This window comes from Staurois parvus, unplaced genomic scaffold (genome assembly GCF_062004578.1).
Source record: "Staurois parvus isolate SC_StPar_1 unplaced genomic scaffold, SC_StPar_1.0 ptg000692l, whole genome shotgun sequence".
NCBI classification, from domain to species: domain Eukaryota; kingdom Metazoa; phylum Chordata; class Amphibia; order Anura; family Ranidae; genus Staurois; species Staurois parvus.
Genome location: NW_028318488.1, coordinates 196,196 through 223,962, shown reverse-complemented (window position 1 = coordinate 223,962; position 27,767 = coordinate 196,196). Strand labels below are relative to the sequence as shown.

General features: G+C 41.5%; 1 protein-coding gene across 2 annotated transcripts in view; it reads right to left on the bottom strand.

Moving 5' to 3' along the window:
- The window catches only part of TMOD1 (tropomodulin 1), a 119,304-nt gene that overhangs the window by 18,616 nt on the left and 72,921 nt on the right, over positions 1–27,767 (bottom strand). For both annotated transcript variants that reach the window (XM_089652746.1, XM_089652747.1), the window contains exons 5-6: positions 8,311–8,400; positions 76–206 (exon numbers count right to left, since the gene is read on the bottom strand). In XM_089652746.1, the coding sequence (XP_089508872.1) occupies positions 76–206; positions 8,311–8,400 (221 nt within the window). The remainder of the gene's footprint in view (positions 1–75; positions 207–8,310; positions 8,401–27,767) is intronic.

The following is a 27,767-nucleotide window of genomic DNA, read 5'->3' as shown; positions in this document are numbered from 1 at the left end:
GGATCAGGCTGGCACCCATAATTGATAGGTGGCTAGATTTTCAAAAATCATAATCAACATCATATAAATACATACCCTTATATTGTTGAGATTAACCTCTTCAAGATCAGGGTCATTGCTTTTAACTCGTTCTAAGGTTTCATCCACATCTGTTGAATTAGGTTCTTCATCGGGAACAGGTTTATACTGTGTAGGCTTAATTACACCTATAGAAAGCATACTGTGCTGAATATTAACATTGAAATATACATTGCATACAAGATACGATAAATGTAATATTGCGATGATCCATTTCAGACCACATCTAATAAGCACATCCAAATACTTGAACACTAAAAAATTGCTTAAAAAAAAAAAAAATACTGCGCTGACAGACCCACAAATGTCACAATTTTTTCACTGGAATTGGGGACAATAAAAGGCAATCTGTAGGTGAATGCTTCTCCTCAAAAAATAGGTCTTGTGTGTTCCTAATGCACACATTAAAAACACGCACAAGAGGGCGCCCAATCTAAGTGTAGAAGATTTACTAAAACAAATGGTTAAAAAGTATTGCACTCACTGCATAAGAGAAGGTTCAGCTTGTCACATTCCCAAGAAAGAGGGACTTTCAAGAACCACCATTAACTGCAGAGCTCAGCAGGCAAGCAGCTGGTTAAAGCAAAGTTCGGCTTGGAAGCGGCTGGTGAAAAGTGAAGCGAACCAGCTGCAGTGTGGAACTCTAACTCTGTAGCAACTTCTAGATGCAAACAGATGACTTGGCTGTGGTTGGCTCTTGGTGTGAACCTCCGGTAGGCTCAGGTGGTGATGTCAGGGTGCAGAAGGCGTGGCATCGCATTTCAGGACATTTGGGGCTGGCCCTTTCTGGACGCAAAAGTACATGGCTTTACAAGGTGCATTCTAGATACACTATATTGCCAAAAGTATTTCGACACCTGCCTTTACACGCACATGAACTTTAATGGCATCCCAGTCTTAGTCCATAGGGTTCAATATTGAGTTGGCCCATCCTTTGCAGCTATAACAGCTTCAACTCTTCTGGGAAGGCTGTCCACAAGGTTTAGGAGTGTGTATGGGAATGTTTGACCATTCTTCCAGAAGCGCATTTGTGAGGTCAGGCACTGATGATGGATGAGAAGTCCTGGCTCGCAGTCCCCGCTCTAATTCATCCCAAAGGTGTTCTATCGGGTTGAGGTCAGGACTCTGTGCAGGCCAGTTAAGTTCCTCCACCCCAAACTCGCTCACCCATGTCTTTATGGACCTTGCTATGTGGACTGGTGCACAGTCATGTTGGAACAGGAAGGGACCCACCCCAAACTGTTCCCACAAAGTTGGGAGCATGAAATTGTCAAAAATGTCTTGATATGCTGATGCCTTTAGAGTTTTCTTCACTAGAACTAAAAGGCCAATCAAGCCAAACCCCTGAAAAACAACACCGCACTATAATCCCCCCTGCACTAAACTTTACACTTGGCACAATGCAGTTAGGCAAGTACTGTTCTCCTGACTACCGCCAAACTCAGACACGTCCATTGGATTGCCAGTCAGAGAAGCATGATTTGTCACTCCAGAGAACACATCTTAACTGCTCTAGAGTCCAGTGGAGGCGTGCTTCACACCACTGCAACCAACGCTTTGCAGTGCACTTGGTGATGTAGGCCTTGGATGCAGCTGCTCAGCCATGGAAACCCATTCCATGAAGCTCTCTACGCACTGTTGTGCTAATCTGGAGGCCACACGAAGTTTGGAGGTCTTTAGCTTTTGACTCTGCAGACAGTTGGTGACTTCTGCGCACTTCAGCATGCGCTGACCCCGTTCTGTCATTTTATGTGGCCTACCACTTTGTGGCTGAGTTGCTGTTGTTCCCAGTTGCTTCCACTTTGTTATAATACCACTAACAGATGACCATGGAATATTTAGTAGCAAGGAAATTTCAAAGGAGGACTTATTGCACAGGTAGCAACCTATCACAGTACTACGCTTGAATTAATTTAGCTCATTGAGACCCATTCTTTCACAAATATTTGTAAAAGCAGTCTATATTCCTCAGTGCTTGATTTTATACACCTGTGGCCAAGGAGGTGATTGGAACCCCTGAATCTAATGATTTGGATGGGTTTCCTAATACTTTTGTATTTATATAATGTAGTACCTGGTATCAAATCGCCTTGCTAAAATGTACCCAGGCTCCCTGCTCTTCTGCTTCCGGGGTTGTGGCCATGTGGGAACAGTTTGCCAAACATGGTAGACCTGTACTAAGGTGCGTCTGTTTTGGATAAGTGTCCACTCTCTTATACATTCGGTTACTATGGTCAACATCCCCAAGGATGCTTGGACAGCACTACTGAATGCCCCAGTGGCTGATATCCTGAGACGCTCAAAGACTTTGATCCATTTTATGTTCCTGGTGGCTAAGATCACCATTGCGACAGCCTGGAAAAGTAAAGTAGTTGATCTGGCCTTGACGAAGTGTAAATTGACGTAGTCATGCTCAATGAACAGATTTTGAGTGTCCTACGGGATAAACAAACCATCTTTGAAAAAGTTTGGAACCCCTTGCTCTCTTATCTACAGGTTCCAGATGACTAGGGGTGGCTCGGAGATCTGTTCGCGTTGGATCCCAGGATGGATGCACCTTTACTTTTTTCTCTTTTCCTTGACTTTTCTTTAATTTCCATTCCCTACAAACTCTTCCAACTTTTAAAGTAATTATAATTACAATGTGAAAATGATATCCTAAAACACCCTTACACCTATACTAATTCGAAATTGGAAAAAACTTTCAACCCTTGAAAGCTTAAACTTAAATAAATAGGTCCAAAGAAAATCTACCCTCTTTAAACAAATAGTCTACCTATATGTGCAACAACAAAATTATCCCCATATAATTATATGCATAAACTGACACAAAATCATAAAGTCCAGTGTCTCATTGATCCAAAACCAAATCATAAAAGTCCAGTGTCTCAATAAAAAATAATAGAAAAAAAGTTGTATTTCTTGCAGTGTTGATTGTGAAAAAACCTCAAAAATAAAAAAAACTCACAATAGTGCATTACCATAATATAATCAGAAAAGAAAAAAAAAAAAAAAAGAGATTATATATATATACACATACATGCACACATAAATGTGTATCATAAAATAGTGCAACTTTTAAGTGATATAAAATAGTGAAACACTTGTGAAAACCTTCCAAAAAAGGTAATAAAACACTCGTGCTTAAAAAAATTATAAAATCCTGAAGTGATCCACTCAGTGAGATTCCTACCCACACGTGACACTTCTAGTGAGTAAGGCTAATATACCCTTACCAACAGTAGAAAGAACCCACGCCTTGATCATATATTATGTAGAAATCCTCCAAAGGAACTTTATCCTCCTCTCCTCCTTCACTTTTTGTTAGGGTAATGTTAAAATGTCATTCACATTCATAGGTCTATAAAGCATGACGTACCTCCATATATATTCAGAGTAATATCATTTTAATGAATCTGCTTGCATATTGAATTAAAAATAAGCGATTTGGACAAACCCCACTCTGTGGGGATTACCGGGCAGTTCCCACAGTTTCCCAGGCAGTTCACATACAAATATCCAGCGATTCCCCAACAAAGATGGCCGCTGTGACACTTCCGGAAGTGTCACAGCGGCCATCTTTGTTGGGGAATCGCTGGATATTTGTATGTGAACTGCCTGGGAAACTGTGGGAACTGCCTGGTAATCCCCACAGAGTGGGGTTTGTCCAAATCGCTTATTTTTAATTCAATATGCAAGCAGATTCATTAAAATGATATTACTCTGAATATATATGGAGGTACGTCATGCTTTATAGACCTATGAATGTGAATGACATTTTAACATTACCCTAACAAAAAGTGAAGGAGGAGAGGAGGATAAAGTTCCTTTGGAGGATTTCTACATAATATATGATCAAGGCGTGGGTTCTTTCTACTGTTGGTAAGGGTATATTAGCCTTACTCACTAGAAGTGTCACGTGTGGGTAGGAATCTCACTGAGTGGATCACTTCAGGATTTTATAATTTTTTTGAGCACGAGTGTTTTATTACCTTTTTTGGAAGGTTTTCACAAGTGTTTCACTATTTTATATCACTTAAAAGTTGCAGTATTTTATGATACACATTTACAGTTGCAAGAAAAAGTATGTGAACCCCTTGGGATTATGTGGAGTTTTGCATGAATTGGGCATAAAATGTGCTCTGAACGTCATCTAAGTCACAACAATAGAAGAACACAGTCTGCTGAACATAATACTACACAAACATTAGATGTTGCCATGGTTTAATTGCACATAACATGTAAACATTCACAGTGCAGGGAGGAAAAAGTATGTGAACCTTTGGACTTAATAACTGGTTGACCCTCCTTTGGCAGCAATAACCTCAACCAAACGTTTCCTGTAGTTGCAGATCAGACCTGCACAACGATCTGGAGTAATTTTGGACCACTCCTCTTCACAAAACTGTTTCAGTGTAGCAATATTCTTGGGATGTCTGGTGTGAATCGCTCTCTTAAGGTCATGCCACAGCATTTCAATCGGGTTGAGGTCAGGACTCTGACTGGGCCACTCCAGAAGGCGTATTCTGTGCTGTTGCAGCCATTGTTTTGTTGAATTACTTGTATGCTTTGGGTCATTGTCCTGTTGCATCACCCATCCTCTGCGGAGCTTCAGTTGGCAGACAGATGGTCGTACATTTTCCTGAAAAATGTCTTGATAAACTCTGGAATTCATTTTCCCATCAATGACAACAATCCGTCCAGGCCCTGAGGCAGCAAAGCAGCCCCAAACCATGATGCTCCCTCCGCCATGTTTCACAGTGGGGATGAGGTTTTGATGTTGGTGTGCTGTGCCTTTTTTTCTCCACACATAGTGTTGTGTGTTCTTCCCAAACACCTCAATCTTGGTTTCATCTGTCCACAGTATATTTTGCCAGTAGTGCTGTGGAACATCCAGGTGCTCTTTTGCAAACTTCAAACGTGCTGCAATATTCTTTTTGGACAGCAATGGCTTCCTCCGTGGTGTCCCCCCATGTACTCCATTCTTGTTTCATGTTTTCCTTATTGTAGATGTGTCAACAAAAATGTTAGCATGTGCCAGAGATTTCTGTAGGTCTTTAGCTGACACTCTGGGATTCTTCTTTACCTCATGCAGCATTGTGCGCTCTGCTGTTGCAGTCATTTTTACAGGAGGACCACGCCTAAGGAGAGTAGCAACAGTGCTAAACTTTCTCCATTTGTAGACAGTCTGTCTTACCGTGGACACATGAACATCAAGGCTTTTGGAGATACTTTTGTAACCTTTTCCAGCTTCATGCAAGTCAACAATTCTTGATGGTAGGTCTTCTGAGAGCTCTTTTCTGCGAGGCATGGTTCACATCAGACAGTGCTTCTTGAAACCAGTAAACCCAAAACAGGTGAGTGTTTTTTAAGGGCAGGACAGCTGTCAGCAACACATCCAATATCATCACACTGATTGGAGTCAAGGTTGGCTCACTCCTGGCTCCAATTAGCTCTGGGAGAAGTCATTAAGCTAGGGCCTCACATACTTTTTCCTCCCTGCACTGTGAATGTTTACATGTTATGTGCAATTAAACCATGGCAACATCTAATGTTTGTGTAGTATTATGTTCAGCAGACTGTGTTCTTCTATTGTTGTGACTTAGATGACGTTCAGAGCACATTTTATGCCCAATTCATGCAAAACTCCACATAATCCCAAGGGGTTCACATACTTTTTCTTGCAACTGTATGTGTGCATGTATGTGTATATATATATAATCTCTTTTTTTTTTTTTTTTTTCTTTTCTGATTATATTATGGTAATGCACTGTTGTGAGTTTTTTTATTTTTGAGGTTTTTTCACAATCAACACTGCAAGAAATACAACTTTTTTTCTATTATTTTTTATTGAGACACTGGACTTTTATGATTTGGTTTTGGATCAATGAGACACTGGACTTTATGATTTTGTGTCAGTTTATGCATATAATTATATGGGGATAATTTTGTTGTTGCACATATACAGTTGCAAGAAAAAGTATGTGAACCCCTTGGGATTCCGTGGAGTTTTGCATGAATTGGGCATAAAATGTGCTCTGAACGTCATATAAGTCACAACAATAGAAGAACACAGTCTGCTGAACATAATACTACACAAACATTAGATGTTGCTATGGTTTAATTGCACATAACATGTAAACATTCACAGTGCAGGGAGGAAAAAGTATGTGAACCTTTGGACATAATAACTGGTTGACCCTCCTTTGGCAGCAATAACCTCAACCAAACGTTTCCTGTAGTTGCAGATCAGACCTGCACAACGATCTGGAGTCATTGTGGACCACTCCTCTTCACAAAACTGTTTCAGTGTAGCAATATTCTTGGGATGTCTGGTGTGAATCGCTCTCTTAAGGTCATGCCACAGCATTTCAATGGGGTTGAGGTCAGGACTCTGACTGGGCCACTCCAGAAGGCGTATTCTGTGCTGTTGCAGCCATTGTTTTGTTGAATTACTTGTATGCTTTGGGTCACTGTCCTGTTGCATCACCCATCCTCTGCGGAGCTTCAGTTGGCGGACAGATGGTCGTATGTTTTCCTGCAAAATGTCTTAAAAAACTCTGGAATTAATTTTCCCATCAATGACAACAATCCGTCCAGGCCCTGAGGCAGCAAAGCAGCCCCAAACCATGATGCTCCCTCCGCCATGTTTCACAGTGGGGATGAGGTTTTGATGTTGGTGTGCTGGGCCTTTTTTTCTCCACACATAGTGTTGTGTGTTCTTCCCAAACAACTCAATCTTGGTTTCATCTGTCCACAGTATATTTTGCCAGTAGTGCTGTGGAACATCCAGGTGCTCTTTTGCAAACTTCAAACGTGCTGCAATCTTCTTTTTGGACAGCAATGGCTTCCTCCGTGGTGTCCTCCCATGTACTCCATTCTTGTTTAATGTTTTCCTTATTGTAGATGTGTCAACAAAAATGTTAGCATGTGCCAGAGATTTCTGTAGGTCTTTAGCTGACACTCTGGGATTCTTCTTTACCTCATGCAGCATTCTGCGCTGTGCTCTTGCAGTCATTTTTACAGGACGACCACGCCTAGGGAGAGTAGCAACAGTGCTAAACTTTCTCCATTTGTAGACAGTCTGTCTTACCGTGGACACATGGACATCAAGGCTTTTGGAGATACTTTTGTAACCCTTTCCAACTTCATGAAAGTCAACAAAGATCGTAGGTCTTCTGAGAGCTCTTTTCTGCGAGGCATGGTTCACATCAGACAGTGCTTCTTGAAACCAGTAAACCCAAAACAGGTGTGTGTTTTTTAAGGGCAGGACAGCTGTCAGCAACACATCCAATATCATCGCACTGATTGGAGTCAAGGTTGGCTCACTCCTGGCTCCAATTAGCTCTGGGAGAAGTCATTAAGCTAGGGCCTCACATACTTTTTCCTCCCTGCACTGTGAATGTTTACATGTTATGTGCAATTAAACCATGGCAACATCTAATGTTTGTGTAGTATTATGTTCAGCAGACTGTGTTCTTCTAATGTTGTGACTTAGATGACGTTCAGAGCACATTTTATGCCCAATTCATTCAAAACTCCACGTAATCCCAAGGGGTTCACATACTTTTTCTTGCAACTGTAGGTAGACTATTTGTTTAAAGAGGGTAGATTTTCTTTGGACCTATTTATTTAACTTTTAAAGTAAGTTGGTTTCTATTGTTGAGACTCAGGTCTCTTCTACTGTTCACACATTGGTTCAACACAAGTGATACTTTTATGCCATGAGGATGGGGTGATCCCACAACCTTATGGATATTATTGAGCCATATAGTTGTATCTATGTAGTCTTATTGTAGCTGATATTGGCTCGTTTAATGGAGCTTAGGTTAATATGTTGGGAACTTGTAACTGCTGTTTATTTCTTTTGTACTGAATGTACTGTCATACATATCCTCATACTAGTATGTATCACTTTTCAATGGTGAACCAAATAAAAATTATTGAAACAAAATATCATGTGCATCAGAATCCTTTCAGTAGCTGCACATTTTCATTGTGCTTCTAAAAGGCCAGCCTAATTGTCACTGCCATTCTGGCTGGTAGTATCATATTGGTGTCCATTTAACACCAGGAAAACCAAAAGTGGAATTTAATGGAAGGCAATGGATTTAAATGTATTTGTTGCTAAATAATTTACACAATTTTTTTTTTCAACACAAAACATATGGCTACAATTAAGGTATTTATGATGTACTACATATGTATTATATATGTATTATATATACTTACTATTTAGACCCTCCTTGTTGACAATATTGCTGCTTGCAAGGGCCTCATAATACTGCTGATTACTCATCAAAGTGTGCATTCCCAGGATAGCTGAGATAAAGAAAGCAAACCAGCAGATTATATGCTTGCCAGAAGCTGAGATATATGCATGTATTATTCACTTCAAATTAACATATTTGATGAAGTTTGATTATAAAATTAGTCTTCTATTTTCATTATCAATTAGCTGGTCAGCCAATTAGTTGGCCTGCCTACAGAATGCATTATTTGTCTACATGTCAGTATACAAGGTGCAACACACATACAGCTCAGTACACTGTCCATACATGTCATGAGAACTTGTGAATGTGTGAGGATCAATGCCTCACATGACATGTAGTCCTGGGCAGGAGAAGCAAGTGATGTAAGGGCTCTGTGCAGGGAAGATCAGCATCTGAACCCACAGAAGCTGGAGACTGAGACTGGAGGTAAATTAAAGTATTTCAATTAATGTTAACGTAAACATTTACCAGTTCTGTGCATATCTAAAAACATATCCATGCAAAAAGTCTCAGCCTTTAGTACTTCTTTAATAAAAAAACTTCTATTCTCCCACCCATCCTTCATGTAGTTTCAGGTCTGATAAATAGTGTTAAAGTCCATCAATTGTATACAAAAGTCCATGCTCAAATAAACCTCTTAAGTGAGCGAAACCAAACCATTAAAAGGGACGGAGAAACCCACATTCAGTGAGTTAAAGGAGGAGGGAGATGACACCTCTAAGATCCTGGTGAAAACGACAGACATAGAAGAGCTCTTATCAGAGCTATTGTGCTTTTGTTTTAAAAAGCCAACAGAGCTGTAGGGGTTAACCCCAAACATGTCCCCAATGTAGCGCAGAGGTGATTCTGCCTGTGGCTCTGCTCCAACCTCGTATTTCACGCAGTGTTCATGGGAGTTGTAGTCCCGGCAAGCCCCAGTCCACCAAGTATGAGCTATTCCCAAAAAGCCCAACAGAGAATGAAAGTGACATCGGCTCCAGCACTGTTCTCCCCCTGCAGCGTCCCTGGCTCGCTGTCCCCTGGGGCTGGCTGGGACTACAACCCCCATGAACACTGCATGTTGGATAATTTCAGCCAATCACAGCGTTCACTGTGTCCTTGGCCGCATGAAGGATTTACCAGTGGAAATACGGAGTTGGAGTGGAGCCAAGGGCAGAACCCCTAAAGCTCTGTTGGCTTTTTAATACAAAAGCCCAATAGCTCTGGTAAGAGCTCTTATATGTATGTTGTTTTCACCCGGATCTTAGAGGTGTCATCTATCTCCTTTTTTAATTCACTGAATGTGGGTTTCTCCATCCCTTTTGACGGTTTGGTTTCACTCACTTAAGAAGTGTATTTGAGAACGAACTTTTGTATACAATTGATGGACTTTAACACTATTTAATGCTGAACATCTTTTGCTATATATAATAATAAGTTGCAGCCCTAGTTAGATGCAAATCAGGATGTCATAATCCTCAAGCTATATCATGATCATTACAATACTAAGGCTTTTAATGTAGCCTTGGCTTAAATAACCTGTATTATGTTAACTAGAAACAAATACACATTCTGGTTTGGATTTTTTTCTAAATACCAAAGCCCAATTCTGGTACATATTCCATAATTCCTGCTGTAATGGAGATACATTCAGAAAATGTTACTACCACTAATGTATAAGAAAATAATATCAGACACCAAAACACACCTATATTACGAGGGCCAGGTGGTTTATGGGACACATTACACCTCCTAAGGAAGACATCCCCTTCTTCATATCATATTTGGTGTCCATCAAATTGTTGTTTCATTTTATTCAATATATTTGTTGCCAGATTGTAAAACCATGTCATCTAAAAATATAGATATCGTTAGAATCATTGGCATGAAGAGATCTATGGCCATATTTCTTTGGTCATACATCTCTTTGGGTCACAGAAGTGCACTTACTTTTGCTCTCCTTTGACCTAGGGTCACCTGACGTCACAGAGCCACATCATATTGTCGGGATACACCCAGCTGCCAGACTGACAGCTGGCACTGGCTCTCAGGGAAAGATTGCGCCCACCCCTTCTCCTGCCCAGCCCATCAATGAGCATTGGAGAGGGAGAGAAAAGAAGAGTGACTAACAATCACTGCTCTCTGCACAGAGAAGACCCAGGGCTAAGCAGTCAGTGGGCACAATCTTGGTCTTAAGACAGTTGTAGCATCACACTGATGTTGCAGCATAGAGGTGAGTGTGTATGTTTGTTTTTTTTTCATTAAAATATAAATAAAAAAGTCAGCACTTTATGTAAAAAAGTATAAAATCAGTTGCTGGCACTAATAAGGTAAAATATGCCTAAACATTGTGATATGTCATAAGTGAAATAAGTGCAGCACTCAGAAAATCATAAACAAGTGTCATAACACATGGTTATATGAAAAAGTCCAGCAAGTGAGAAAACTCCAAAGATAACAGTTTATATAGTTACAGTATAATCATTCCTCAGTGAAGTATATCAATCTTCAACAAAAACTTAGTGGGTCCCATCACCACTCAAATTCACTCACCAGACAGAGTTGCTGCACAGGTTACAGGCAGAATATAGGGTCCAGTCACATGCTTCCTAATGGATAGAGTTCCTTAGAACATCTCCTTTAGAGAATTACTTCTTCAAAGATGACACCCACCAGGTACATCTCCCAACGGAAGTCGTAAGTGGATGGTAAAGCTAGATGGGGGCAGGGACAAGTGTTCCCCCCCAAAAAAAATTTGTATATATAGTGTAGTGGACCAAATATATAAAAAAGGATAAAATAGTGCAGCGCTGAAATAGTGACAATATGACAAAAAATTGTCCACTAAAAGTCTTGTTCATATGAACATGTCCAGTGTCAGATGTGAATTCAGAATTGGTGATCCGTGTGGAAATGGCTGGAAAACGCACTCACCAGAAGTAAGACACATAAACGCAGTGTGCATTTAAAGCTCATGGGTCATCAATCCAGAGGGAAGTGAAGCTGGTCCGGTTACAGGAATGGTGGGTCCCTCCTCCGTAAATGCAGCAACAGATCTTCCTTCTCTCGATTAGAAGTAGAATTCCAAGATCCAGGTTCTGCAAGCAAAAGCTCCTCAAGGGAGTTTTAGGGAAGGACACCCATAGTGAAGTAGGTCATAAAAGGCAGCTTTATTCAAAATAGTGATATCCAATTCAAAGCAGGCAGGTATCATACAGATGTGTCAGCAAGACAACTAACCCTGGCACTTCGAATAGTGGCCGCCGGGCCTCCACGTGGCTCCGGCGGCGTAGCGTCTCGACGTCCAGGCTCCTCCTTACGCGTTACGTGCGCACGCACATCTTCAGAGGTATGGAACCATTGACGTATTGACGCGAATGGGCGCATATATATAGGCATAATGACGCATGCGCAGTAGCGTGTGCGCCAATGCGCAAAACCCAAGGCGCATGCGCGTGGCTCCGTCTTCCATTTTAATGGAGCTCGAAGACACAGGGTGGGAGGGTGGAAATGCCCTATAATTGACAAATGAATGTCAAATGGAGTCAAGTTCAACAATGGTGTAAATTACACCTATATAAAGCAATCCGATGTGAGTCTATATAAAATATATGTAAAAAAGGCGCGATAGCGCCAATATGCTGAACTAATTTCCAATTAGATAGTATTTCAGTAAATATATACATGCGTCATTATAACTATGCAACTTAAAATTTGTCAACATTCAATAAAAACATAATATGCATAAAAGTTAAGTAAAAAATTCCCAAAGGATACAACAAAATAAAGATAAGAAGGCTGCAGAGCTAGATCTGTACCAACCTAAGAAATAATGCGCATCATTGAGAGATCATGGAAGGTACTAAGGTAGAAGCGCATGTGAAAAGGTCAAATCAAGCGTCCATACCCATGCGACTAAAGCATGGAAAAAATGGGGTGAAATTAAATCATCCATTAGCAATAAAGCAGTTAAGATCTAGATCTACATTGAGCCCCGCTGGATGGGAAGTACCCAATTCAAAAATATGTTTAGTCTCCAGCTGGGAAACTGCTCTCACTTTATGTGTACCTCTCCAGTGTGGGGTGACTGAGTCGATCCCCACAAACTTGAGTGATGTGGGATCTCTATGGTGAAAACGTCTATAGTGTAGAGATAGAGAATGGTCTTTGTAACCTTTTCTAATATTGGCAATGTGTTCCCTAAGGCGATCCCTAAGCCTCCTGGTGGTCCGGCCAATATATTGTTTGGAGCACGGGCATTCAAGTAGGTATACTACAAATTTGCTGTTGCAACTAATAAATTTATCTATTTGGTATGTCTTGTGTGTTTGACTGGAATTGTAGGAAAAGATTTTCTTCTTTCTAATTCCATTACACTTGCAGGCGATGCACCTGTTACAGGGGAAAAAACCCTTCATATTGAATAGTGTGAATGGTTGGGCAGGGGGGTTAATAATATTAGGAGATATTTTATCTCTGAGAATGGCTGGTCTCCGAAAAATTACTTCAGGTGTGTCAGGAAGTATGTTGTTCAAAACTGGATCTGATTTTAATATGTTCCAATTCTTCCTGATGATATATTTAACCGATCTATGTTGGACAGAGAATGTAGTGATGAACGGACAAAAAATGTCATTCATTTTCTTGGAATTGGTACCCAGGAGTTCCTCCTGGTTAATCTGGGTAATATCTAGGATAGTGTTATCTAGGGATACCCCATTATAGCCCTTCTCCAAAAAACGTTTTTTCAAAATATCGGCTTGTATCTGAAAGTCTGAGGTGTTAGTACAATTCCTTCTTAATCTTAGCAATTGTCCTTTAGGGACGTTAGCAAGCCAGCTGGGGTGGTGGCAACTGTCCAAAGGAATGTAGCTATTCCGGTCGGACGACTTGAAAAACGTTTTGGTGATAATTTTGTTATCTACCCTCATCAAGGTGAGGTCTAAAAAGTTAACTTCTTCATGGCTGAAGTTGTAAGTGAGTCTAATGTTTTGATTGTTAAAATTCAGAGTTGTGAAGAAATTATTTAGTGATTGTGTATCCCCATTCCACAACAAGAGAATATCATCAATGTATCTCCTATAGAAGGTCAATTCTGGCCAGTCCCTGGAATATATAATCTCCTCCTCCCAGAAGGACATAAATAGATTGGCGAGACTGGGGGCGAATTTCGCCCCCATAGCCACACCCTTTATTTGTAAATAGTATCTGCCATCGAACCACATGTAGTTCTTGACCATTGCAAATTCAAGTAATTCTATGATGAAATCTATATGGGTGGAACTAAGAGGGCTCTGCTGTCTTAAGTAGCATTCTGCAGCTCGCATTCCATCTGCATGGTTAATGTTGCTATACAGTGATTCAACATCTGCCGTAACCAATATTGTAGATGGAGTGATGACTGCGTCTTTGATGGCATTTAGGACCTGTTTAGTGTCCTTGAGATATGAGGGGGTATGGACTACTAGTGGCTGTAGGTAATGGTCTATATATTGCCCGATCTTGGAGCAAAGGGAATTAATCCCGCTGACAATTGGCCTTCCTGGAATAGCTACATTCCTTTGGACAGTTGCCACCACCCCAGCTGGCTTGCTAACGTCCCTAAAGGACAATTGCTAAGACTAAGAAGGAATTGTACTAACACCTCAGACTTTCAGATACAAGCCGATATTTTGAAAAAACGTTTTTTGGAGAAGGGCTATAATGGGGTATCCCTAGATAACACTATCCTAGATATTACCCAGATTAACCAGGAGGAACTCCTGGGTACCAATTCCAAGAAAATGAATGACATTTTTTGTCCGTTCATCACTACATTCTCTGTCCAACATAGATCGGTTAAATATATCATCAGGAAGAATTGGAACATATTAAAATCAGATCCAGTTTTGAACAACATACTTCCTGACACACCTGAAGTAATTTTTCGGAGACCAGCCATTCTCAGAGATAAAATATCTCCTAATATTATTAACCCCCCTGCCCAACCATTCACACTATTCAATATGAAGGGTTTTTTCCCCTGTAACAGGTGCATCGCCTGCAAATGTAATGGAATTAGAAAGAAGAAAATCTTTTCCTACAATTCCAGTCAAACACACAAGACATACCAAATAGATAAATTTATTAGTTGCAACAGCAAATTTGTAGTATACCTACTTGAATGCCCGTGCTCCAAACAATATATTGGCCGGACCACCAGGAGGCTTAGGGATCGCCTTAGGGAACACATTGCCAATATTAGAAAAGGTTACAAAGACCATTCTCTATCTCTACACTATAGACGTTTTCACCATAGAGATCCCACATCACTCAAGTTTGTGGGGATCGACTCAGTCACCCCACACTGGAGAGGTACACATAAAGTGAGAGCAGTTTCCCAGCTGGAGACTAAACATATTTTTGAATTGGGTACTTCCCATCCAGCGGGGCTCAATGTAGATCTAGATCTTAACTGCTTTATTGCTAATGGATGATTTAATTTCACCCCATTTTTTCCATGCTTTAGTCGCATGGGTATGGACGCTTGATTTGACCTTTTCACATGCGCTTCTACCTTAGTACCTTCCATGATCTCTCAATGATGCGCATTATTTCTTAGGTTGGTACAGATCTAGCTCTGCAGCCTTCTTATCTTTATTTTGTTGTATCCTTTGGGAATTTTTTACTTAACTTTTATGCATATTATGTTTTTATTGAATGTTGACAAATTTTAAGTTGCATAGTTATAATGACGCATGTATATATTTACTGAAATACTATCTAATTGGAAATTAGTTCAGCATATTGGCGCTATCGCGCCTTTTTTACATATATTTTATATAGACTCACATCGGATTGCTTTATATAGGTGTAATTTACACCATTGTTGAACTTGACTCTATTTGACATTCATTTGTCAATTATAGGGCATTTCCGCCCTCCCACCCTGTGTCTTCGAGCTCCATTAAAATGGAAGACGGAGCCACGCGCATGCGCCTTGGGTTTTGCGCATTGGCGCACACGCTACTGCGCATGCGTCATTATGCCTATATATATGCGCCCATTCGCGTCAATACGTCAATGGTTCCATACCTCTGAAGATGTGCGTGCGCACGTAACGCGTAAGGAGGAGCCTGGACGTCGAGACGCTACGCCGCCGGAGCCACGTGGAGGCCCGGCGGCCACTATTCGAAGTGCCAGGGTTAGTTGTCTTGCTGACACATCTGTATGATACCTGCCTGCTTTGAATTGGATATCACTATTTTGAATAAAGCTGCCTTTTATGACCTACTTCACTATGGGTGTCCTTCCCTAAAACTCCCTTGAGGAGCTTTTGCTTGCAGAACCTGGATCTTGGAATTCTACTTCTAATCGAGAGAAGGAAGATCTGTTGCTGCATTTACGGAGGAGGGACCCACCATTCCTGTAACCGGACCAGGTTCACTTCCCTCTGGATTGATGACCCATGAGCTTTAAATGCACACTGCGTTTATGTGTCTTACTTCTGGTGAGTGCGTTTTCCAGCCATTTCCACACGGATCACCAATTCTGAATTCACATCTGACACTGGACACGTTCATATGAACAAGACTTTTAGTGGACAATTTTTTGTCATATTGTCACTATTTCAGCGCTGCACTATTTTATGTTATTGCTTTTAAGTTTTATTGGTTGCTTAGAGTGCTCAGCCGCTATCAGGATTAACGCTCACTGCTGTTGTTTTCTTATATAAAAAAGGATAGTGTATAAAGAGACAGTGATTGAAAACTAGATGTAAATCTCCACGTGTTTCACCACCACCAGTCCAATGCACTCACCAGACCGAGTGGCTGTGCAACATGTGAACAGCAAACGAGCCAAGTATCTGTCTCCAGAAAACCACAGCAGGCACACTTAAGGAGAGTGCAACACTAGCCACAGTTGGTAACACAAATCAGTCTCCAGAGGAACAACAGGACTGTATGGAAAAAACACTCACCAAAGCAAAGCCAGAATGGAGGTATATAATGTAGTATTTATTAAAATTTTAAGCACGAGCAGGATAAAACCGACAAACAGCGTTCAAAACTTACAACTATGGCCGCCACATGCAAACATGCATCAGAGATGACGTTAGCACTCTAACTCCACCCAACGTGTTTCATGTTCTAGCACATCTTCAGGAATTTTTTCATTCCCATACTTCTCCTTTAAGGGAGTGGAAGTATAATAAAAAAAACTTCAGCATCCCTACATTAAACCCCTCAGATTTGCTAATTAGGTGCAGGGTTCAATGACATATTCTAGAGGGTCAACAAAAAGCTGCTGCAATGGGCAGCTGTAGCTCTCTCTAGCCATTAAACTACAAAGAAATACTAAGGATCATTCATAGGAGCCAGTGACATATCAGATTAGATTTATTCTGCAAATAAATTGGACAGGAGCCAAAGACCAGGTGAACCTTGCTAAGTACATTTCACTTATAGGTGTCCGTTTATGAACCAGCAGTAATAGATCGCTGCTCAATTCTCCGGCATTCTCGGAGAACACAGTTCTCCTGTGAATGCAGTTTATGAAGCAGGTCTCTGAACGAAGGGAGAACGGTCTCCAAACGCTGGAAAACGGCTCATTTTACTATAATCTCGCGAGATTACAGTAAAAGATCAGTTTACTAAGCAGAGGTAAATTATCTCTGCTTAGTTTTCGGTGCCTCTGATTCTCCAGCTCTGGGCTGGAGAATCTGGAGGGAGAACACAGATCTCCAGTGAAGGGCTGACATGATCTCCTGAGTGTCATAAACTGTGAATGACCAGAGAATAGCTGAGATCTGTTGAATCGCAGCTATTCTCTGTGTCATAAACGGACACCTAAGCCCCTATTCACACTTTGGCTTTTCTCAGCTTGTTTTCAAAAGCCTGACTATGGTCAACATGCAGAATCCCATTTTTTCTAATTGCCCCTGTTCACACTTGTATGTTTAACCTATGCTCTACACCCTGCACACAAAAAAGTAAATTTGCTTTTTTTTTTTCAGCATGTCCAGGCATTTTCCCCCTAAACTTCGATGGGTGTGCCTGTATATGTGTAACTTACGTGTTTGCACTAATTTTTAAAATCTAAAAAAACCCTCTCCTTCTCTAGAACTGCTCTACCCCCATTCCCAGTATAGGAAAGAAACACCTGAAGCTTGATACACATGCTACATTAGCCACATAATGAGGAACAAACAAAGAACTCATAATTCAACTGGTAAGAAATCATTAAAAATATTTATGTTATTTTAAATATATTATCATTGCCTATAAAAATGTATGAGATGCTAATGAAGCCCACTTCAGTGCTTTATTTACTGCATTTTTGGGTTTATTAAATACCATTAACGATGTGTAGTAATCCAAAGCAACTAAGCAGATTGCATTTTACTGCAGTTAGATGAATTAATTGAAAATTGGTTAGTTGAAAATGATAATTTGACTGCAATTCTCAAAGTATCATTTACAAAGGAACACCGCTGACTATCTCCTTTGTTTTCTTGTAATATTTATACAGCATCAACTTAAATGTCGGGGCTTTACTGGAGTGCAAGGGAATTTATGTATCAGGCAGGTGAATGATCTTTTTGAAGCTGTCCAACTGCATCTATTAAATCTCAAAAGTCTAGTGTCTAGTCCAGGCATGTCCAACCCACGGCCCAAGCTGACTATGAATGCGACCCAACATAAAATTATAACCTTATTTAACCCCTTCACGCCTAAGGGTAAAACAAATCTAAATGCCTAAGCACAATTCTGCAACGTTGACATGTTAGTAAAACCGTACCTATCGTCACAACTACTTTGTACATCCAAGTGGATTATACCTTGTTTTTTTCAGGACAAATTGGGCTTTCATTTGGTGGTAAATGGTAATGGATAGCTCCTAATTTTTTTTTATTATTAAAGGAAAACTGGGCCAAAATAGTAAAAAAAATCATTTTTTTAAATTTAACTGTGTGTTTCTTGTTACGACCATAACCTACCACCAAAGAACAACCCAAAATACATTCTCCAGTTCTTGACGATCGCAGCGATACCATATATGTGTATGTTATTTGTTGTTTGTACCCGTAGTAAAGCCCAGAAACAACAGTGCGCATTTTGTTTTTGTCTTTTTTTTTATTTTTATTTTTTTACATAAAACACACTGTCACTGACATTGACATTAACACTAACTGACACTGATACCAATTTTTTTTTAATCCTGACCTTTGACCCTGACCTTTGCCCTTGACCCTGACCTTTGACCCTGACCTTGACCCAAACACTAACCCTGGTACTATAAAAAACCTTGATCTAGGTATTTTTCTTTATTTTTTAATATTTATTTATCTTTTTTTTTTTTTTTTTTACAAACTTTTTTTTTCTCTCTCTATGTCAGGAGTTCGAGAGATACAATGTATCTCTCTTCTCCATTCATAGAGAGAGAGAAAACAAGGGGGCCGGGCTGCACAGTGATTGATCACTGTGATAGCCAATCAGAGGCTATCACAGCGATCACGTGACCCGGAATCGGGAGTCCCGGGTCCCGATCGTTAGAACGGGACCCGGGGCTCTCAGTGACACCGCGGTCTTGGTGCTGGGAGCGCGCCGAGCGGCGCGCTCCCAGCACAAAGACAGGTACGCAAATATGCGGCCCCACGGAAAAAAGCCCAGGTCCGTGAGGCCGCATATTTGTGTTACGTCGGCGTCAAGGGGTTAAAAATATAGATTTTTTTAAATGTGTTTACACTCAGCGAAGACATGCGGTCGAAGAAGAATTTGACAATGTCTCTTTACTGGACTTTTATAAATGTTATCTTTCCAAAGAAAAATATATCAATCTTCACAATAACACTTTATTGATGTCCTCAGTTTCTGGCAGCACCTATATTTGCAAGCAACTATTTTCATGGAGGACGCACACAAGGGCAAAATTAGAATCAAAATATCTGATGAGTATCTTGAAAATTTATTGAGAATTGCAACTATCTCCAACCAGATATTGGTGTGTAAGGTTATCAAGTGTCAAATATCACGACAGTGTCAAATATTGCACCAGTTTTATGTTGCCCTCTTTTATTTTTATTTATTAAAAATATTACAAAAAAAAGTTTTATTATTCAGACAGGTAAATTATCTACAGCACCCTTTAAAATTCTGCACAATTTCGAGGCACCCGTTACAGAATGTAGCAACATCTGCACATGTAGGACACCAAACGTCACAGGTGATTTATTCTTTAAAAGCAAACAAACCTTTGCACACTGGTACTGACTAGTACTCCATTGTTTCGCTTCTCCTTCAGTCTCTCTCCATCACTCAGCTAACATGACTCCAGTGATGATGGAAATGGTCAAAGGAGGGGCAAGCAAGGATGCTGTTCAGGTGCCCAATGTCCTCCTTATCAGTTGATGACATCATTGTTTTTTTTTATATTGTCGGTGACTTGAATGTTGTAACGGTGCACAATGAAAACCTGTGGCTTTATGTAACTACAAGGCAGGCTTGATCCACCTGCTGGCTTGTAAACAATTTTGCCGAGGCATCCCTGAAGAAACCTGAAGGCACCCCAGGGTGCCTGGGCACCCTGGTTGAAAAAGGCTGATCTACAGTATATCGGCGATTGCTAGCTTCTGATATTCCTTTTTCTGCTCATCAGCTATTCTAATTGGTAGTGTATTTTATGTGTGGCCCAAGACAATTCCAACACCCATAGTTTAGACCACTTTAACCATTTCAAATCTGGACACTTTTACCCCCTCCAGGCCAATTTTCAACTTTCAACGCTCTCACACTTTGAGTGACAATTACTCAGCATGCAACACTTTGCCCATATGAAATTTTTATTATTTTTTTTAGACAGAGTGTTATTTTGGTGGCATTTAAACACTACTACACTAGTTTCTTATTTTTTGCTATATAAATTAAATATACTAAAAATTTTGAATAAAAAACATTTCTCAGTTTTTGTTCTAAAATTTTGCAAATAAATAATTTGTATTCATAAATTTAGGCCAAAATGTATTCTGCTACTTTTTTTGGTAAAAATAACCCACAAACAGTGTATATTATTTAGTGTGTATGAAAGTTATAGACTCTACAAACGATGGGATATTTATCTGAAAATAAATCAGTTGAGGACCTAAAATGGAGGACGCTGGTATGGGATATGGCATTGACCAGGACACTGGTATGGTATATGGAAATAAGGGCACTGGTATGGCATATGGGGTGATCAGAATGCTGCTATGGTGTATGACGGTGATCAGGGTGCTGGTATGGCATATGTCGGTGATCAGGACGCTGGTATGGCATATGTCGGTGATCAGGACGCTGGTATGGCATATGGTGATGATCAGGGTGCTAGTATGGTGGTGACCAGGGCGCTAGTATGGTGAATGGTGGTGATCAGAACTTTGTTATGGTGTATGGAGGTTGTATTATGAGCACTGATGACACTGGAACAGGTGACAGAAGCTGGCTGCATTGTTTATTTGTACTACACTTGGGGCAGTGATCAAGGACACTGGGGATGGCTGCCAATGCAGTCTGTGAGTGTACATGCACTGTGACAGGCAGTGTACACTCACAGGCCTCAGCAAGTGATGGGCTGTGAGAGGAGAGAGAACCGATATTTACATTTAGTTTCTATTGTTTACCATATGATTGCTGTGATTGCACACTGCAATCACATGATACAAGACCATGTGATAACCCGGACACAGCGGTAATGTGATCCACTGTGTCCAGAGGACAAGCCAATCAGGGGCTCCCAAACGCACACTCTGAGCCGCTCACGAGCCTCTGATGACATTCAGAAACATCCAGCCGTGTCGGCAAGCATCCTGTCCATGGTTTATGTACATAGACCAAACAGGAAGTGGTTAAACTAAAGCGCATATGTCAGGACCCATCTGTATTTAATATAAATCAAATTTTAATATACTACTAAACGTAAACCTTTTAAAAAAGTACTGTCATTTTACCATTTTGGTGTATGGAGTAATGGCCATTGGTTTTAGCAGTTAGTAGGTAGTTAGTGAGTTTTAGTAGGGCAGTTTCAGTGCAATGTTGTTGGCGGAAGCCAGACAGTAGGGGATCAAGATGGTTGTCATCGATGAGGTAGCAGTTCATGTGGTTGTGAGAAACATGGAGGCAAACGGGAGCAAGGAGATGGGTCTAAAGTTATTCAAACAGGTGGGGTCCAGCAAGGGTTTTTTAAGTATGGGGGTAACCAGTGTATGTTTGAGCGGGGAGGGAAAGGTACCTATGGAGAGTGAGAGGTTGAAGATGTGGGTTAGAGAGTTTAGGATTGAGCAGGAAGGAGGCTGCAATAATTGTGTGGGGACAGGGTCCAGGGGACAGGTGGTGAAGTGAGCCTTGGAAAGGAGTTTGGTAACTTCCTCGGTGGTAACAGGGTCGAAGGAGGAGAGTGTTGAGTGTGGTGTTGGGCCTGGTATGTTGGTTGGAGGAGAAAGCTTGACACTGGAGATATCATCACAAATTGTGTCAATCTTGTTCCTGAAATGACTGGCAATCTCCTGTGCAGTAAGTTGGTGGGTGGAGGCAGTGTTGGGTGGAGTAAGGAATTTTGGGTAGAAAAGAGTTGATGAGGATTGGATGAGAGGGTTTTGATGAGAGTGTTGTAGTATGTTTGTTTAGCAGCGTGGAGGCCACAGTTGTATTTGAGACGGGCGGATTTGTAGAGGGTAAAGTCTTGCAGGGATTTAGTTTTACGCCATGCACGGCTGCATCTCTTGAGACTTCTGGTGTCATCTGTTTGCCAGGATTGTGGCAGGTGAGGCCTGGTTCTGCATGTAGAGAGAGGAGCAAGAGCGTCCAGGGAGGATGATAGTTTTTGTAGGCAGATGTGGCCAGGTCAGGGCAGGACAGCAGTGCAATTGTATCATAGAGGCACTCAATTGCAGAGTGAAGAAGTTCAGGGCTGATGTGGTGGAGGTTTCTACAGGTAACGGTTTGCTGGTTGGAGGCATGGGAGGTAGGAGACAGGGAGAATGTGAAGCTGATAAAGTTGTGATCAGAGAGAGGAAAAGGGGTGTTAGAAAGGTTACAGGGAGTGAATAGGTGGGAGAATACAAGGTACGTAGAGGGTGTTGCCATTAGAGTGGGTGGTGGATTGTGTCCATTGTGTTAGGTTAAAAGAAGAAGTTAGGCTGAGTAGTTGAGAAGTGGCTGAGATGTTAACATTGACTGGGATGTAAAAGTCAGAGGAGAGAAAGTATGGTAGCCATGCCGAGAAGCCATCAAGAAAGCGTGAAACTGGGCCAGGAGGCCGGTAGGTGACTGCGATCCTCAGACAAACAGGAGAACAGAGACGAATACAGCGCACTTCAAAAGAGCAGAGGGACAGAGAGGGAGGTGTAGGAAGAACCTGGAACGTGCTTTGTGGGGAAAGAAGAAGTCCAACTCTGCCCCCTTTTCATCTACTGGGTCTGGGTGAGTGAGTCCAGAGGAGGCCACAATGGGAGAGTGCAGCTGAGGAGACAGAGTCGAAATCCTGGAGCCAGGTTTCGGTAATTGCAAGTAGGGTGAGGGAGTGGGAGAGGAAGAGGTCATTGATAGTAGAAAGTTTGCTAGATCCTGAACGGGTGTTCCAGAGGGCACATAAGAGAGAGGGGTTGGTGCGTGGAAGAAGGGGAATTAAAATAAGAGAGCGAGGGTTGCGGATAAAGCCAGAGAAGGGAGGCTGCTGCTTCTGTGGCCTGGAGTTTGATGGTGGAAGGCCAGGGTTTGGGGCGATGTCTCCAGAAGTTAGTAGTAATAGGAGGGTGAGGGAGGTGAGGTGGGAGCGGAATTTATATGAGGGCAAATGCCTCAGTGATTTTGGAGTGGTGACATTATGTGGGCTAAGAGAGAGCAGGAGATAAGTGCAATGATATTGAGAGGGCAGAAGTGAGGGTGATATGTACAGGTTGTGGTGTGGGGAGGAGGGGTAAAGAAGAGAGAGTTTGAGGAGAGAGGGCATTATAGCAAAAAAGAAAGTTAGTAAGAGCATGCTGGAGAGAGGAGAAGTAACAAAGGAAGGCTAATGGAAAGAGATGATAGAGGAAAGAGCACTTGCAGACTACTTGGGGTGGAGCACTAATGTTTGTACTTGCCTTAGTTAAAGTGCCATGTTCAAAGTGCCATGCACTTTGCTCAAGGAATGGCCAGCCTGTCCCCTTGCCAGTAACCCCAAGGACTGTACTGAATTTATACTTGGATGGATTGGGGGAGGTTAGGCAATAGTTCAATTAAGAGCTAATACATGACACATGGCGGAGGTGTTCTGCCCTTAACAAATTGCAAGCAGGATGGACAAGAAAGAAGGCAAGGTGTTTGATCTCAGCTAAGGCACTAAGAGACTAAGTTAACCTAATATAGACAAGTATAGACAGCAGTTACAAAAAAAATCTAACAAAGCGGATAATTTCAGTGATGTAAAATAGCTTAGTGATTGAGCGAGCAGTGGAATCAGTGGTTACCAAGGGCAACAGAACACAGATGTCAGTTGCAGGCAGGCAGAGTAGGAGGTTTAAGAGCAATGGAATCAGTGGTTACCGAGGGCAACAGAACACAGATGTCAGTTGCAGGCAGGCAGAGTAGGAGGTTTGAGAGAGCAGTGGAATCAGTGGTTACCATACTGAGGGCAACATTTACATGCAGCAGAGTGCAGGTGTTTTGCTGCATCAAAATGGACAAGTACAATTGACAAGTATAAATAGGCCTTTAAAGTTCTTTTACTGCTTGTTTAGAATATATAAATGTTTCAGTGTGCATAGTCTGGGCACAGACATACATTCCATTTGACCTGCTTTGCCTGCAATGTAAATGTACAGCATGTCAGGGGAACCGGCTACTTCCTAAGAAATGAAAAGCAATGCAAAGCAGAGCCAGCACATCTCAGAACTGTCACCCACACTACATCATTGAAAACATGGGGATCTGCTGATCTGTGTTTGACATGCACTTGTACATTAAACTCAGAAATACAATGCCTGCTGACACGAGCCCTAATGCCCCCTGTAATCTGCACAACATTTGTCTAACAAGAAGTGAACTGTTTTTACTGTGGCACAATGTTGGCAGTAGAAAACATCCAGCACAGGACAGTACAGGGAACTCCATTACTCTTTTTCCATCTTACTATACCGGGAAGGTGTCTGGCAACAATAAGTATAACACAGCTTGATCCACATACACCACAATGTTCTAGCTGGAGTTAATATTCATATTCTTGCAAATATAATTAAACTTGAATACCACATTAAAAGTCCATTAAGATTTTGGCAGAAACAATGTTATTCTACTCCAGATTCAAAAGCATAAACTGAACAGAACATTCAACCCTTACAGGGCAAGATCATTTCTATCTGCTGAGCATGTGTCATCATTTTTTGCTTTATTTTCCATTTCTCAGAAGAAACAATTATATTTTCACACAAAATTCACATCACGCTAAACCCAAATTTGTACAAGTGTTAGAGAGAACAATGGCAACATAAGTTGTCTTTTATTGTTGTGGTGCCTGTGAGAGTCCATCAACAGGACTAGGGCTGAAACTACTAATCGACATAACTGATAATAGATTATAAAAATAGTTGTCAGCTATTTTCAGTATCAATTGTCATATCAACCCATTTTGCGGTATTTAGTAGGAGGAATGCGAGTTTTTGGAAGTTGTAATTTTATTGTCACAATGTTTTGAAAATGAATTTTTTTTTTTTTTTTTACACACTGTCACCAGAGCAGTACAGAGTCATCATATGACTGGTGTGATCAGGGATACTGATTGGTGACAGTATGATAAAAAAAAAAAAAACAATACATTTTTAAATAATTTATTTAATTTTTTTAAACATTTTTTTCCCTTTTTTTAATCTTTTTTTTGCACACTTTCATTAAAGTAGTTCAGTGTCACCATAGTAACACTGTACTACTCTGGGGGGAGGTGATCAGGGATTTTTTTTTTTTTAATTCAGTTTGCAGTTAAAATGATGATTACTGTAAAAGCAGTGATTTGAACGGTCATGAATAGCTTACATTCAAAACAGCTGTGATTACTAGTCATCTGTGTTTGACTACAGCTAATCACATGGCACAGGGTGCTGTGAATGGCCCATGTACCGTGTGATAGCTGTGGGCTAATCACTGCACCACTCTATAGAAAGCACAGCTGTTATGAATGACATTCATTCATAACAGCTTTTCATATGATCCCCGGGTCACTTAAAGCTGCCAGGTACCAGAAGCCACAGTCTGCAGCGGTTGCACGAGTGTTGCGCTGCACGTTCCTAACCCGGAGAAAGCTGGATAACGTACATATACATTATCTTGCCTGCTCATGCCACTCGGCCACAGTAAATGTACTGTGAGGGGACGCCAAGTACTGTATTTTTCGCTCCATAAAGACTTTTTTCCCCTCACAAAAAAGGGGGAAATGTCAGTGCATCTTATAGAGCGAATATGGAGCGGCCGGTCCGGTATTTCCACCGCTGCCGTGTCAGAATACAGAGCCGGCCACTCAGCTCTTCTCTGCAGCAGGACCTTACCTGTTCCTCGGTCCAGCGCTGTGCAGTCTTCCCACGCTGGCATCGTTAGTGTGGGAACTCGGCTGTGACAGCTGGGTGCCCACTGCGCATGCGCGAGAAGCGCTGCACTTTGAGAATTGTCCGGCATCTTCTGACACGACAGGTCCCAGAAGACGCCGGGCCATTCACAAAGCACAGTGCTTCTCGTGCATGCGCAGTGGGCACCCAGCACATCTGGACACAGCCGGGTGCCCACACTAAAGGGAGGACAAGTCTGCAGAATTGGGAGCGAGTATCTGTCAAATTCAGGTACCCGCTCCCCCTCCCTTCCTAAAGGTCTGCAGTCTCTTGGTCATCCCCTGTACTACGCCTGCAGTCTCTTGGTCATCCCCTGTACTACGTCTGCAGTCTCTTGGTCATCCCCTGTACTACGTCTGCAGTCTCTTGGTCATCCCCTGTACTACGTCTGCAGTCTCTGGGTCATCCCCTGTACTACGTCTGCAGTCTCTTGGTCATCCCCTGTACTGTCTGCAGTCTCTGGTCATCTCCTGTACTATGTCCCCAATCTCTGGTCATCTCCTGTACTGTGTCCGCAGTCTCTGGTCATCCCCTGTACTATGTCCGCAGTCTCTGGTCATCTCCTGTACTATTCCCGCAGTCTCTGGTCATCTCCTGTACTATGCCCGCAGTCTCTGGTCATCTCCTGTACTGTGTCCGCAGTCTCTGGTCATCCCCTGTACTGTGTCCGCAGTCTCTGGTCATCTCCTGTACTATTCCCGCAGTCTCTGGTCATCTCCTGTACTATGTCCGCAGTCTCTGGTCATCTCTTGTACTATGCCCGCAGTCTCTGGTCATCTCCTGTACTATGCCCGCAGTCTCTGGTCATATTTCTGTGCTCAAAGCGGTACCATTATTTTGCATGGAAATATGTATTTTTTTTGATTGTAGGCCTGTAATTTTTAGGAATAACTCACTGAAATCTGTCCGAACAAGAGTCTAGTAGACATCCCGGGTATGTTAAAATTTGAAACACGAAATCATAAATAATAATTTAATAAATAATCATAAAAATATAATAATAAATGTAATTCAATAATATAATCAAACCAAAAACACTGAAATTTGAATTATAGCGCCAAGTTCGCACATCACTGAGCAAAGTCGCAAAATCGTTTTCAGTGTCTGATGATGAATTTCCCCACGAATCATTATCACTCAATTCTGCAAGTAGTTCTAATTTACTATCGCTGTTCTCTAGCTGGTCTAAACTGATTTTGACCTAAAGGGACGCTTTTTGGACTCCATGGACTTTTCTCAGTTTCCAGGCAGAAAGAACAGTAAAAATGCAGGCAGGGCACAGGACAAAGCACTCGGAACAAAATGTATGTGAAATGCTTTGATATAGTAATGTTTTACTATGTGATTTTAGTGAATGTCACTTTTTGTCATTTTCAAATTTCCAGCCGTTCCGTCCCCCGTACGTCCCGACGTCGCAGGGGACGGAACCCAGAAGACAGATGCCAGCATCCGCCGGAGGACATTACAGGGGACACTGCAGGAGGGACATCGCGGGAGCGCAGGCCAAGGTAAGAGAAGAACAGATCCCAGAGCAGCGCCGCATGGTAAGCCCGAGTGTAGCTCGGGGTTACCGCTTGTGGTACTGAAACTTTACCCCGAGCTACACTCGGGAATACCGCCAGGGAGGCTACACCACCTGCCCTCCAGAGGATTTACCCCCCTTCCTGACCAGGCCATTTTTTCCGATGCAGCAATGCTTTACTTTAACTGACAATTGCGTGGTCATGCAACATTGATCATAAATTAAATTTATGTCATTTCCTGATCACCTGTGCAGTTTTTATTTTTTGAGCTATAAACAAAAAAAGTCCAACAATTTTGAAAAGAAAAATATTTTTTACTTTTTGCTA